This window comes from Gracilinanus agilis, chromosome 1 (assembly GCF_016433145.1).
Source record: "Gracilinanus agilis isolate LMUSP501 chromosome 1, AgileGrace, whole genome shotgun sequence".
NCBI lineage: Eukaryota > Metazoa > Chordata > Mammalia > Didelphimorphia > Didelphidae > Gracilinanus > Gracilinanus agilis.
Window position 1 is genome coordinate 776,271,993 of NC_058130.1, and position 13,727 is coordinate 776,285,719.

The window sequence follows — 13,727 nt, forward strand, 5'->3', positions numbered from 1 at the left end:
CTACATACTCTTAATTCCATTCCATTGGGTCTACTCCGACAATTCTGTCATCCCTGCATTGTTGCTAATCTTCAGTCTCTGCTTGTGTCTGTTGCTGCTCTGAAGGGCTTCCCTTTTGTGGCCATACTCCATAGAAAGCTAACTATACTTGGTGCCTTCACTTCCTCCTCTTCCATTCACGTCTTTCTTAAAATTAGCTTCTCACTCAGCAAAGATCTTCCTCTTTTTCCCCTCTTCTCCCTGAGGACAAAAGAAAAAAATCCTTATTACAAACATATATGGTCAAGCAAAACCAGATTTTTTTTCATTGACTATGTTCAAAAAAATATGTCTCATTCCACCCTCTGAGACTGGTTTCTAGTCAGTTGGTCTGGCCATACCCTTCATCCTTTTTAAAGTACAATAGTATTCCTTCACATTTACATATCCTGGCATATTCAGCCTTTTCCCCAACCATTCCCATACTTTGCCACCTCAAAAAGAGTTTTAAATATTCTTGTACATCCTTGGGGTTTGTTTTGCTTAACACTAATCTCTCCCTTAATCTACCCTATCTCCAATTCCTCTTTCTCCCTTTTCCCTTCCATTCTCTTGAGTGCAATATCTTTTTTTTTTTTTTAACCCTTAACTTCTGTGTATTGACTTATAGGTGGAAGATTGGTAAGGGTAGGCAATAGGGGTCAAGTGACTTGCCCAGGGTCACACAGCTGGGAAGTGTCTGAGGCCGGATTTGAACCTAGGACCTCCCGTATCTAGTCCTGACTCTCACTCCACTGAGCTACCCAGCTGCCCTGCAATATCTTTTTGTATATATCTTTTTGTATGTGTGTGTGAATTCTTTGATCAGTTCAAATGAGAGTGAGGTTCAACTGTCAGCCACTCCCTCTATTTCCTCCTCTTTGTATAGATGTCTACTTGTATACCTGATTATGGGAGATGTTTTCCCAGCTTCCACCTCCCCTACTTCCTTCCTCTCCCTTTCTATTGTTCTTTTAGGATCATTAAGACAGGACTCTTCCCAGGCCTTCTGTCTAATTAGACTCTCCACTTCTAACCTCTCTGCAGCCTCTGACCTCATCATTCTGCTGAAAGTGCTTTCTACAAGTTACCAACTATCTCCTAACTGCCAAATCCAGTGGCCTTCCCTCCGTTTTTAGCCTTTCTGACTTCTCTGCAGCTTTTGACGTTGTGGTTCACTCTCTTCTCCTCAGTACTCTCTCATCTCTAGATTTTCGGGATGCTGCTTTCTCCCAGTTCTCCTACCTGTTTGACCATTCCTTCTCAGTTTTCTCTCAAATCTTTGCCCAGATCATGCCCACTCACTGTAATTGTCCCCCAAAAGGACATCTCTTTTCTCTCTCTCTCTTATGTTTCTCGATGGTCTCATAGCTCCCTTTCCTCCCCTCTAAATACTCTAGATCACTGTGCTTCTGGCCTTACTCTTTTTTTTTTTAAACCCTAATATCTTTTTATATATATCCTTCTGTATTAATTTTTTTTTATTTGTTATAGGGCTAGGCAATGGGGGTCAAGTGACTTGCCCAGGGTCACACAGCTGGGAAGTGTCTGAGGTTGGATTTGAACCCAGGACCTCCTGTCTCTAGGCCTGGCTCTCAATCCACTGAGCCATCCAGCTGCCCCCTGGCCTTACTCTTTTTTGCATATGATATCTCATCACCCAAGTGTGTGGCTCTGTTCCTGGAATTTTCTCTCTGCTTCTTGGTTTTCTTTAAGATTCAGGTAAACACCATCTTCAGAAGGCCTTTCCAAGTTCCTTGTCCTCCCCCAGCCTTCCTTCTAGTTAACAGTGATTTTAAGTGTATGATTTTTTTTTTGCGTGTTATCTCCCTAGTCAGAGACTGTAATTTCCTTGAGGACAGAGACTAGGTTTTTGTCTTTCATTTATCCCCAGTGCTTAGCATAGGGCCTACCTGCCTGACGTCATGGAATTTACTGTCCCGGTGCCAGATGAAACTAGAATGTCTGGAGTATTTCAAGAAGCTGCCAGCCATGTAGCTTCCCGTGTGATTTCCAAGGGAAAGCCATTTTCATTGCATCTTTGTAACATTTATTCTATTCATTTAACGGTCATTAAGTGCGTATTATATGCCTAGCATTGTGCTAAGAACTATGCATACAAAGACCAAAAATTATGAGGCAGAAGGAATGGTCCTGCTTTCCTCCTTCTTGACCCTCTCCTACCCTTAGCTTGGCTGACCTCGCTTCCCTCCCACACACTCCTTACCTGACCACTCCTCCATATCCTCCTCCCTCACTGTGGCTATCCCTCGAGCCCTTTTCTTGGACCCTCTTCTTTTTCTGGACTTTCCCTTCAGGCTTTCTCACAAAACCTTCCTCTAGGTAATTTCTTCTTAACTCCCTCTGCTCTCTTCTAGCTTCAGTCTATGTTGCTGTTAGAATGGAACCTTCCTGGCAACTAGGTTGCACAGTGGATAGAACACCAGGCTTGGAGACAGGAGGTTCTGGGTTCCAATTTGACCTCAGATACTTCTAGCTGTGTGAGCCTAAGCAAGTCACTTAACCCTGATTGCTTAGCCCTCATTGCTATTCTTAGGATTGATGCTAAAATAGAAGGTAAGGGTTTAAAAGAAGAAAAATTTCTTCTTTCTGCTCGAATTTGCATTTCCAGTGCTTAGCCCAGTGCCTGGCATATAGTAAGCATTTAATAAAGAATGCTTATTGACTTGACTTGACTTGATGTTGGTGACTTCATCCGCTTCAGTAAGTTTAATATCATCTCTATACAAATAAGTTCCAGATCTACCTAGCCAGACTCAATCTCTCCCCGCTGAGTTCCAAAAGCTCTACATTCTCAATTGCCCGTTTATTATTTCAGACTAGATACTCCAGAGACACCTCAAAACCAACAAATCTGAACTAGCCTATTTCTGTCAAAGGTAGCAACATCCTTACTAGGCCCCTCAGGATCCCAGCCTTGTTCTTCATCCTCTCTCTTCTAAGAGGGGCCAGAACCTGCTTTTTCTGCTGTTTCTATCCCGTCTCTCCCATCTCTCCCCTTCTCGCTAGTCACACAGCAATACCTTCATTCAGACCCTCCTCACTTCTCACCTGGATTATTCCAATAGACGCCTCACACAATTGCCAAAATAGTTGTTTTTAAAGTGCAGATCTTACAGGTTCCTCTCCTATTTGTTCACAGTCAGGGATTCCCTTTGCCGCTAGACTAAACTCCCCTCATAGTCTACCCCCTTATCTTCCCAGCCTCCTTTTGCTTCCTGCACTCTGCCGGTCTTGATAGGATCTTCTGCTCTTCACATGTAACACTCCAACTTCTGTTGCTCAGAATACACTCCCATCTCACCTCTCCTCAATTTATTCTCTTCCTTTTCTGAGGGCAGCGCATGCACCATCTTCTACATGAAGCCATTGATCATCCCTCACCCTCATCCTACCTTGTATTTTCTTCTCTTTCTGTCTGTTCCACTTAGAGCTGACCTTGCTACCCCTACATAAGATAAGCTCTTTAAGATTGGAGATTGGCTGTTCTTTGTAGCCCCAAGGCCAGGCACCCCTCATGAATGCCTGAGTGATTAGTTGAGGGCTCCCAAGTTGCTTACTTTACATTGGGGAGGGAAACAACATGTTTGCAGAAAATTAAATACTAAATATATAGGAAATAATTTCTGATAGGAAAGAACCAGTACCTGGGGAGATCAGGATTGGTTTTTAATAGGTGCTGGCCCTTTAGTTGAATTGTAAAAGGAGCTAAGGATGCTAAGAGACAGATATGAGGAAGATAAGGATGCTCCAAGCCTTGGGGTAGCTGTTGTTGAGGCCCAGAGAAAGGCTTCGAGTGGAATGGCAAAGACGCTCCTGGTACTGGAATAGTGTCTGAAGAGAGGAACATGTGGCACACTTGCAAAGGTAACAAGGGGCCAGATTGTACAGCTCGTGTTAAATGCCAGACCAGAAGAGTTTCCGTTCTAGCCTAAAGGCATTTGGGAGCCGGTGGAGCTCCTTGAGGGAAGGGACATAGTGGGACCTGTGCTTGAGGAATATCAGTTTGACAGCTGTGTGGAAGCTAGATTAGAGACAGGAGGGACTGGATGCTAGTTAGGAGGCTGTTTCAGAAAGGAGTGGATTGAAGAGGGCAGATTCAGAATTTCGTGAAGACTTAACACTTGATTAGAGTCTGAAGGAGAGGAAAGAGTTGCTGGTGACACTGAAGTTGAGAGCCTGTGTAACTGGACAGATGGTAGTGCCCTCAACAGAAATAAGGAAGTTATTAGCAAGAGGGGAGAGTTTTGGGGGGAAATAGTGAATTTTGTTTTCTGTGCCCTGATTTTGAGATGCCAAGTGACCGTTCTTTTGGAGGTGTCCAGCTGGCACCTTAGACTCTTCATTTCCCATCAGCTGCTCTGTTCCATTTTGACTTCACTGCCCTCATGCTCCCACCCCTTTCTATAAAGTTCAACACATGGAAACCCATCATCAGGAAATTGCGTGCACTTTGGTCCTCACACCTCATCAGGATCATCAGTTGTCTCTGTCTTTCAGAAGACTGGAGAATAGGAAAAAAACCCAAACCCAACTCTTCCCAAAGCCTCTATTTAAAGAAGGCTTATTAGCACTGCCAGCTCCTCATTTTCTACCAGCTGCACTGCTTGGTTTTGACTTCACCAGGACCTTCTCTCCCTCCCCCCTTCCCTTTTTAGCTTCCTTTTGGATGCCTTCTTCCCCATTAAACTGTAAGTTCCTTGAGAGTAAGAACCATCTTTTCTTTTTCTTATTTGTATCCCTAGGGCTTTAGCACAGTGCTTGGAACACTGTAGGTACTTAATTGATGTTTATTTTGTCATATTGTTTGTCCAAAAAGCAGTTGGGGATGTGGGGCCAGAGTTCACAGGAGAGAGCGAGACTAAATATTTAGAAAGCCTTCTCTATAGATGATGATTGGATGCATGGAAATTGATGACATCATTGAGAGAAAATATGAAGAAAGAAAAATAGGGCATGCTCAGGCACATGAGGGGAGCAGGTGAGAATGCTAGAGCAAAGGCAACTGAGGAGGGGCCAGACTGGTAGGAAGAAAACCAGGATCCTAAAAACCCAGGAAGGAAAATTGTATGTAAGTGGAAGGTGGGAAGGGGCACAGTCTGCACAGTTCATACTGCATGGAGAGAGCGTTTCATTTGAGTGGTGTTGTCTGAAGCCAGATTGCAAAGAGAAATGAGTAGGAGGTAACCAGCAAGGAGATTAACCAGATTTTTCTCAGAGTTTGGCTATGAAAGGGAGGAGAGCTGTAGAATGATAGCTTGAGGGGTAATATCAAATTACTTTGGGCAACTAGGTGGCCCAGTGGATAGAGAGGATAGCTGGGCCCGAAGTCAGGAGGACTCATCTTCAAGAGATCAGCCACTTCTAGTTTTGTGACTCTGGGCAAGTCCCTTCACCCTGTTTGCCTCAGTTTCCTCATCTCTCAGATGAGCTAGAAAAGGAAATGGCAAACCACTCCAAACCACTTGGTATGCAGCCATGAAGGTCTGTATTTGACCTCCTCTACTGTGTGTAGCTGCACTTGGGAAGGAGAGGAATTGGTGGCTGGCAGGGGTGATCCAGGTGGTCAGCCAGTCAGTAACAAGGGGATAGGGGACAAGAGATTGATTCAGAGGCTCAGGGTAGTGGGAAGTTGAGCACCTTTTTGTAGCCTTGTTCTCTCCCCATACCAGGCCATCTTTGACACAGCTGTCAAAGTGGTCCCTGGCCTGATCACCACATTGCCCACTCAGGAGTATTCATTTGTTCTCTATTGCCTAGAGGTCTTTTAAGTCTAGTATCTAAGGCCTCCACCAAACTTCCAAGCCTTGTTTCATATTAGTGCATTCTACTATTTGCCATCTCTTGTCTGTCTTCATGAAGGGCACGAGCTGGCCCCATTCGGGGGATGCACACCCTCCTCATTTCTCCTCTTCAGAGTCCTCTTTTTTCAGATCCTTCTTGGTCTGAGAAACTTTCCCTAAGCTGCCCAGGTAGAAGGGTTATTTTATACTTTGGATTCCTCCTTTGGTCCCGTCCCTCCCAGCTTTGTGGTGTCATACTTGAGCTTTGTGCATGTTCTGTTTCCTAATGTGCTCCCTGTCCCCTTTCCTGCTAGAAGGTCAACTTCTTCAGGGGGAACAAAGTCATTGGCTTTATCTCCCTTCTCTGCAGCTTTGAGGCTAGAGAGTTGTCTTGAGCCTTGAGATGGGAAATGACTTACCTAGGCTCACATAGCCAGGATGTGCCCAAGGTCCAGTTGAATCCAGTTCTTTTTGGCTCTTTGAAGCTTCCTCTTTACTTGTCCACAGTAAACACTTTATAACTATTTCTCAAACTGAAGCTTTTTACCCATTGGCTTTGTGAAGGTACCCCATATGCAGTGCTTTTGAGGTTCTGGTTCATTTTTCATGTTTTTTCTGTCTTCTCCCTTGCTATTAGTTGGCATCTCTTACTGTATTTAGTGTGACTACTTTTAACACTTACTCCATACCCCTCTTCTCTCTTCAGAATGCTTTCAGCTTAGAACTGTATGTAAAAAGTTAGTAATCTCTGAATCTCTCCCTCTCCCTCACTCTCGTGCTTTCTCTCTCCCTTTCCTCAACCCCTCTCAGACCAGGTACTTTTATCTAGCTATAATAAGGGGAAGAATTCTTGACCAAACAAGGGATGCAGGCTATCCTTATAAAAGATAAAATAGATTATTTCAAATATATGAAATTGAAATTCGAGAAACTTTTACATGAAAAAATCAATATAACTAGCATTATAAAGGAAGTAGTCACTTGGGGGAAAATTTTTTTGCATCAAATGTCTCTGAGAAGAATTTAATATCCAAGTGACGTAAATATATTTGACCAAAAGGATTAGAGGATATGAACGCTTCCCAAAGAATAATTGTAAACTGTTAATAGCCAAAGGAAATATTATTCTCAATCCTTAAGAAGAAATGCAAATTGAAGCTACCCTGAAGTTTTAGATCACAGATAAATTGACAAAGCTGACAAAAGATGGGAGTCATCTGTATTGGGAGGATTGGTGGAAGGACAGGCACATTGATACACTATTGATGGACCAAGAGATGGCTTCAGGGGACAGTTAGGTGAGTCAGTGGATGGAGAGCCAGGCCTAGAGATGGGAGCTCCTAGGTTCAAATCTGGCCTCAGACATTTCCCAGCTGTATGACTCTGGGGCAAGTCACTTGACCCCCATTGCCTAGCCCTTACCTCTCTTCTGCCTTGTAACCAATACACAGTATTCATTCTAAGATGGAAGGTGAGGAGAGAGAGAGAGAGAGAGAGAGAGAGAGAGAGAGAGAGAGAGAGAGAGAGAGAGAGAGAGGGTGGGGGGAGAGGGAGGGAGAGGGAGAGGGAGGGAGGGAGAGAGAGGAGAGAGAGGGAGAGGGAGAGGGAAAGGGGCCAACTCTTCCTGTAAGTAATTTGGAATTAGGCTAAGAAAATAATTAAAATGTCCGTCTCCTCTGACCCAGAAGGAGGGAGGGAAGAAATAAACATTAAAAAACCTTTGACAAAGGTCTAATTTCTCATATTTATAAGGAGCTAAGTCAATTGTATAAGAAATCAATCCATTCCCTTCTTGACAAATGGTCAAGGGACAGGAATAGGCAGTTTTCAGATGATGAAATAAAAACTATCAATAATCACATGGAAAAGTGTTCTAAATCCCTCCTGATTAGAAAACTGTAAATCAAAACAGCCCTGAGGTACCACCTCACACCTATCAGATTGGTCAGTATGAGAGTAAAGGAAAATGATAAATATTGAAGGGGATGTGGCAAAATTGGGACACCAATACATTACTGGTGGAGTTGTGAATTGATCCAACCATTCTGGAAGGCAATTTGGAATTATGTGCAAAGGGTTTTAAAAGAATGCATACCCTTTGATCCAGCCATACCACTGCTGGGTTTATACCCCAAAGACATAATAAGGAAAAATATTTGTACAAAAATATTCATAGCTGCACTCTTTGTGGTGGCAAAAAATTGGAAAATGAGGGGGTGTCCCTCGATTGGGGAATGGCTGAACAAATTGTGGCATCTGATGGTGATGGAATATTATTGTGCTGAAAGAAATGATGAACTGGAGGAATTCCACGTGAACTGGAAAGACCTCCAGGAATTGATGCAGAGTGAAAGGAGCAGAACCAGGAGAACATTGTACACAGAGACTGATACACTGGTAAAATCGAATGTAATGGACTTTACTATTGGTAGGTAGTAATGCAACGATCCAAGACATTTCCAAGGGACTTATGAGAAAAAACATTATCCACATTGAGAGAAAGAATTATGGGAGTAAAAATACAAAAGAAAAACATATGGCATCACTTATTACTTGTATATATGGGTTTATGATTTGGAGTTTTGGCTTTATTACAAAAATGAATAATATGGAAATAGGTACCAAGTGATTTGTACAACCCAGTGGAATTGCTTATTGGCTCTGGGAGGGGGAGGGAAGAGAGGAGAGAAAGAAAATGAATCATGTAAAAAGCTTCTTAAAATAAGTAAATTAAAAAAAAAAAGAAATAGACATTCAATGTAGCACCTACTATGTGCTAGGCACTGTGCTATGTGCTTTGCAGATATCTTGTTTAATCCTCATAACAGCCCAGTGAAGTAGGGGATGTTTTTATCCTTACTTTACATTGAGGAAACTAAGGCAAACAAAGGTTAAATAACTTGAGCAGAGTCACAGAGCTAGGAGTATCTGACACCAGATTTGAACTCGCCTTCCTGACTCCAGACCCAGCACTCTCTCCACTGCACCACCTAGCTGCCTAGAGATATAATATACCCTAGAACAGTTGGTGGTGTTTTGTTCTAAAAACTGTTCAACAGAATATTTAGAACATTACTTCTTTGTAGTTACAGAACTAGAATCAAAGTAGATGCTTATTCATTGGAGAATGACTGAATGGTGTGTGAACAGGGTGAATTATTATTATACTAGAAGAAATTATGAATTCAGAGAAGCCTGGGAGACATAACTGATACAAAGTGAGCTAAGCAGAATCCAGTAAAGGATGCACAATGGTTCCAACAATGAAAATGGAAAAAAAGAATGACAGATCAAAATTGAAGACTGTGAAATGAAAATCTCTCATTTATCCTATAAATGGCTTCTTTGTACAGTTGTTTGATGTATGTCGTCTCCCCCATCAGACCTGGACAGTAGCTCTCTTCCACCTTTCATCGTATCCCCAGGGCTTTAGCCCAGTGCCTGGCATGCAGTAGATGCTTAATAAATGTTGATAGAATGATTGCAGCAAGCTTGGCTTCAAAGAAGAGAGATGAAAGTTGGCAGCTTCATTGTGCACTGCAGCCTTGGGGGACTATGGTATACACAGTAACATCTGCTTAATTTTCTGAATTGCTTTTTTTCCCCCTTTGGGATTTTTTTTAAAGGTTAGGTTTTTTGGAGGGTATGGAGAAGTAAATGTAACGTCAAAGGATCAGTAAAAAGTTTTAAAAGGAAGGAAAAAGAGAATGAGTTTATGCTGCTCATGTTATTCTACTCAAGAAGACACTAAGGTTTCATATTTGGAATTTAGGCCTCTCCAGTCTGATATTTACTTTTTTTATTTTTTTAACCCTTACCTTCCATCTTGGAGTCAGTACTGTGTATTGGCTCCAAGGCAGAAGAGTAGTAAGGGCTAGGCAATGGGGGTCAAGTGACTTGCCCAGGGTCACACAGCTGGGAAGTAATCTGGGGTGAGATTTGAACCCAAGACCTCCTGTCTCTAGGCCTGACTCTCAATCCACTGAGCCACCCAGCTGCCCCCACCTTCTGTCTTAGAATCAATACTAAGTATCAGTTCCAAGGCAGGAGAGTGGTAAGGACTAAGTGACTTGCCCAGGGCAGATTTGAACCCAGGACCTCCTGTCTTTCGTTTTGGCTCTCTATCCACTGAGACACTTAATTGCTCCCTGATATTTACTTTTCCTGGACTTCACACTTTCTTCATTTTGATGAACATATTAATGGGTCAACAAATTATTTTTTCTACTTATATTCACAGCTTAGTAGATGATATAGGCTTTATAAAGAATAAAATTTTTTCAAATTGAAAAAAATGAGAAGAAAAAAACTTATTTTGGTAAAAAGAAACATATAATTTGAAGGAAATAGTTCTTAAAAGAGCATCGTTTGCCTCTGCCTTGGTCTTTTAACATAGTTCAGAAGTATTTTTTATACTCCCTGTGGTCATCGTCCTTTTGGTTGGGCCATGTGGTCACACAAGATGAGATGCAGAAAGATTTCAGCAGCCCTCAGGACAGGGACCCTTCTCTTCAGGCAAAGCCATTTATTTCCCCTCTCACTGAACCTGTTTACAGCTTCCACCCGATTGCTCCTGGTCCTGCCTCTTGGACTAGGCAGAAAAATAGCCCTTCCTCCCCAAATGATGGCCGCTCACATATCTGAAGGCATCTATTATGTCCCACCTGAGTCTTCTCTTCCCCAGGGCAGGTAGTCCCAGTTTCTTCCATTGATCTTCCTATGTCATGGACTCAAGAGCCTTGATCATCCTGGTTGCCCTCCTCTGGACACTTTCTAGCTTATTAATGTTCTTAAACTCTGGCGCCCAGACCTTTCTCTTTGTATTGCCAGGCCCAGCCCAGTGCCTGGCCCGTAGTAGGTATCAAATGCATGTTTGTCCTTGAAATCAGCATGGTTTAGTAGAAAGAGTACTCTCCTGGGAATTGGGTGCCTGCATTTAGTCCTGGCTCTGTCCTTCACCCCTTGTTTGACCTCCTACAAGACAGGGGCACCCTGGGAAACGAACGGATTGGACAAGATGATCTCTCAGGCTCTTCCGCTTGGAAAATCTTGCAGTTAAATGGTCAGTCCCTCTGCCATATCTTCAAGGAATATATATCTATTGAATAAAGTGATGTTCACCATAAAACCACAACATTATGGAAATACCTTGTACACCTCTGAAATGCTACATTTAGAAACATTTTTTAGAGAGAGCGTTAAACGCAAAAATGGGTACATTAAAGTAGCTTTACTGTTGTAAACAGAACATGCTAAATGGAGGGGTCTTGTTTTTTTCAGAGCTCTCTTTAATTCCTCAGTATTGCTCAGATGTAATGCGTCTGGTCACTAGGCAGTTTGCCAGGCAGTACAGACAGTAATGGGAGGCTTAGTCTCATGAGTCTCTTGGACTTGGCGTTTAGAGCATTAGCTTTGCATGTGTGCTTTGGCATTCTGGCTGTGTCAGCACTGGCTCCACAGATGCCTGTGGCCGGCTCTCTTGGACTCCTGCGTGTGCCTTCCTCCTCCTAAAAGACAGAGGTTGGCGATTGCTACTCACCACATTGTATAGCAGGCAGAAGGTGGAGGAGCCCGTAACCCTGTTGAATCTTAGATCTTGAAGGGACTTGGCTCCACCTTTTCTACCCTACCTCACCACTATTTATAGAAGAGGAAAACTAGGCGAAGGAGGGAGATGGATTTGCCCAGGTTTCCACAGGTAGTAAGCAGGCTCAGCAGGTCATAGCTTTAGAACTGGAAGGGACCTTAGAAGTCATCTAGTCCAACCCTCCCATATCACAGAAGAGAAAACTGAGGCTCAAAGAAGAGAAATCCCAACCTCAAGGTCACAAAGTCGATGGCAAAGCAAGGATTGGAACCCAGGCTCTCTCACTCCAGCTCCAGTACTCTTTCCGACTTAACTCAGTGATTGATTTATTAATGTAGCTGCCCCCTTTTTTTTGTGGTAGTTATAATATTTGTTCTACCTGCCTTATTTCTTTTGCTTGGTGAGTAATCTTTTGCTAACAGGACAAATGTTTGTAGAGAGTTTGTGATAGAATACTGAGTTTTGCTAGTCCTGATGAGATGATGGGTGCATGTCAACCAGCACCTACTGTTGTGAGTGCCAGTGATTTAAAGGCATGATTTGTTTTATATTCTCCTGCATGCCTCATTTGTAAATAATGCCAGTTTTGATTTTCTAACTAGTCAAACTTTCATCTCCTAGGAGAAATTTTTTATCATGAAATAAATTTCTAAGTTGTTGTCACTGAATGAATGAATGAATTCAGTAAAATGCCTGAGCCTCTATTTCTGATTTATTTATTGACTTGCTTGCAACCTTGAGAAAATCAGCTAACCTTTTTACTTGTTTCTTTGTGTGTAAAATGGAAATGACAATACTGACATTCAATTTCTTTCTTTCATTCTTTTTTTTTTTAAAGTACTTTTCAGGGCTCTGAGGAAAAGTTATTTAAAAACATTACATGTTTTATTTTTGTGGCCTCGTAGATAGTCTTCATTCCAGTTATCAAGCATTTATCATTGTTTGTGTTGTAAATAGATAATGCTATTATCCTCATATTGCTTCCAACAATTTACACAGCCTTTTTAAGGGAAAAATTAATGTTTTAGCAAAAATTGCTTTCTTTGAAAGTTAGAAAACAGGGTCACCATTTCTGTGCCTCTGCATTTTCTGATTAGCACATCACCCAAACTGCCCCGTGGGATCTGGCAACTCAATACATAGATAGGATCAGCTTTGTATTTCTAGGTAGGAATAACAAACTGGTAACGTTTAAATCTTGACTTGTGATCAGAACTGAAATGCTTTGAGAATAACAGAAAGGGAAGAAGCTTGTGTGGAAATAAACGTCACTCATATTGTCACTCAGTTGCATGCTTTCCTTTTCCTATAGTATGGTGACTATGACCCCTCTGTTCACAAGCGTGGGTTTTTGGCCCAGGAGGAGCTGCTTCCAAAAAGGGTAAGGAAATCATCCCTGGGTTTGGGTGGGCCTCTTTGGGAAGCCTAGGCAAATGCCCATCTTAAAGAAAGCAAGCCTGAAAATGAAGAAGACCTTTGGAAGTCTCTGACAGAGAATTTTGAGAATTGGGAATATTAAATTTGGTGCTCATTGGACTTTGACTAAAGGCCAGTTGTTTCCAACAAGCTTTTCATATTGACTTAAGGATGAGAGAGAGAGAGCTTATTCGGTGAGTATTGGTTCAAGTAGTGATTGGTTAAATCATACATGCTATTTTCCTTAAGTCAGTAGATGAGGCAACCTGAGTTTTGAGGTTAGTAAAATGGAATCAGAATTAAACCGAGCAGTTTGGATAATATAAATTAGAGAGAAGAATTTTTTTTAAACTCTTACCTTCCATCTTAGAATCAATGCTATGTATTGATTCCCAGGCAGAAAAGCAGCAAGGGCTAGGTGATTGGGGTTAAGTGACTTGCCCAGGACCTTCCATCTCCAGGCTTGATTCTCTATCTACTAGGCCACCTAGCTGCCCTGAGAAGTTTTTGAGAATAATACTTGTATGTTGCCCCTTTAGTTCATTGATAACCTAATTACCTATTGCCGCATCATGTATATAGTAGGTCTGCTCCTGCTACACTGCTTAACAAAGACTTTGATGTCATGCCTTTGGCCTTTGCCCGTTTGCTTGGTGGGTTCTACCAGTGCTGAACAGGTGAAGCCATACGTGGTTGAGATATAGCACGTCTAGTCAGGCTTTGAGACCTGGTCACTAGGGTTTTCTTCCCCAATGTTAGTCAATCTTGGATTTCATTCACATGGAGGACTCACATCATGAATGTACATTGCACTGCCTTCTTGCCTTCAATAGATATTTTGATGAGTTGTGACCAAAAAAATAAAGTTTCGTGGCATACTTGATAATCTTTTTGAACTTAGC

General features: G+C 42.2%; 1 protein-coding gene across 2 annotated transcripts in view; it reads left to right on the top strand.

The window, feature by feature from the left end:
* NF2 (NF2, moesin-ezrin-radixin like (MERLIN) tumor suppressor) overlaps positions 1-13,727 on the top strand; it is a 71,737-nt gene that overhangs the window by 14,460 nt on the left and 43,550 nt on the right. For both annotated transcript variants that reach the window (XM_044674217.1, XM_044674208.1), the window contains exon 4: positions 12,722-12,790. In XM_044674217.1, the coding sequence (XP_044530152.1) occupies positions 12,722-12,790 (69 nt within the window). The remainder of the gene's footprint in view (positions 1-12,721; positions 12,791-13,727) is intronic.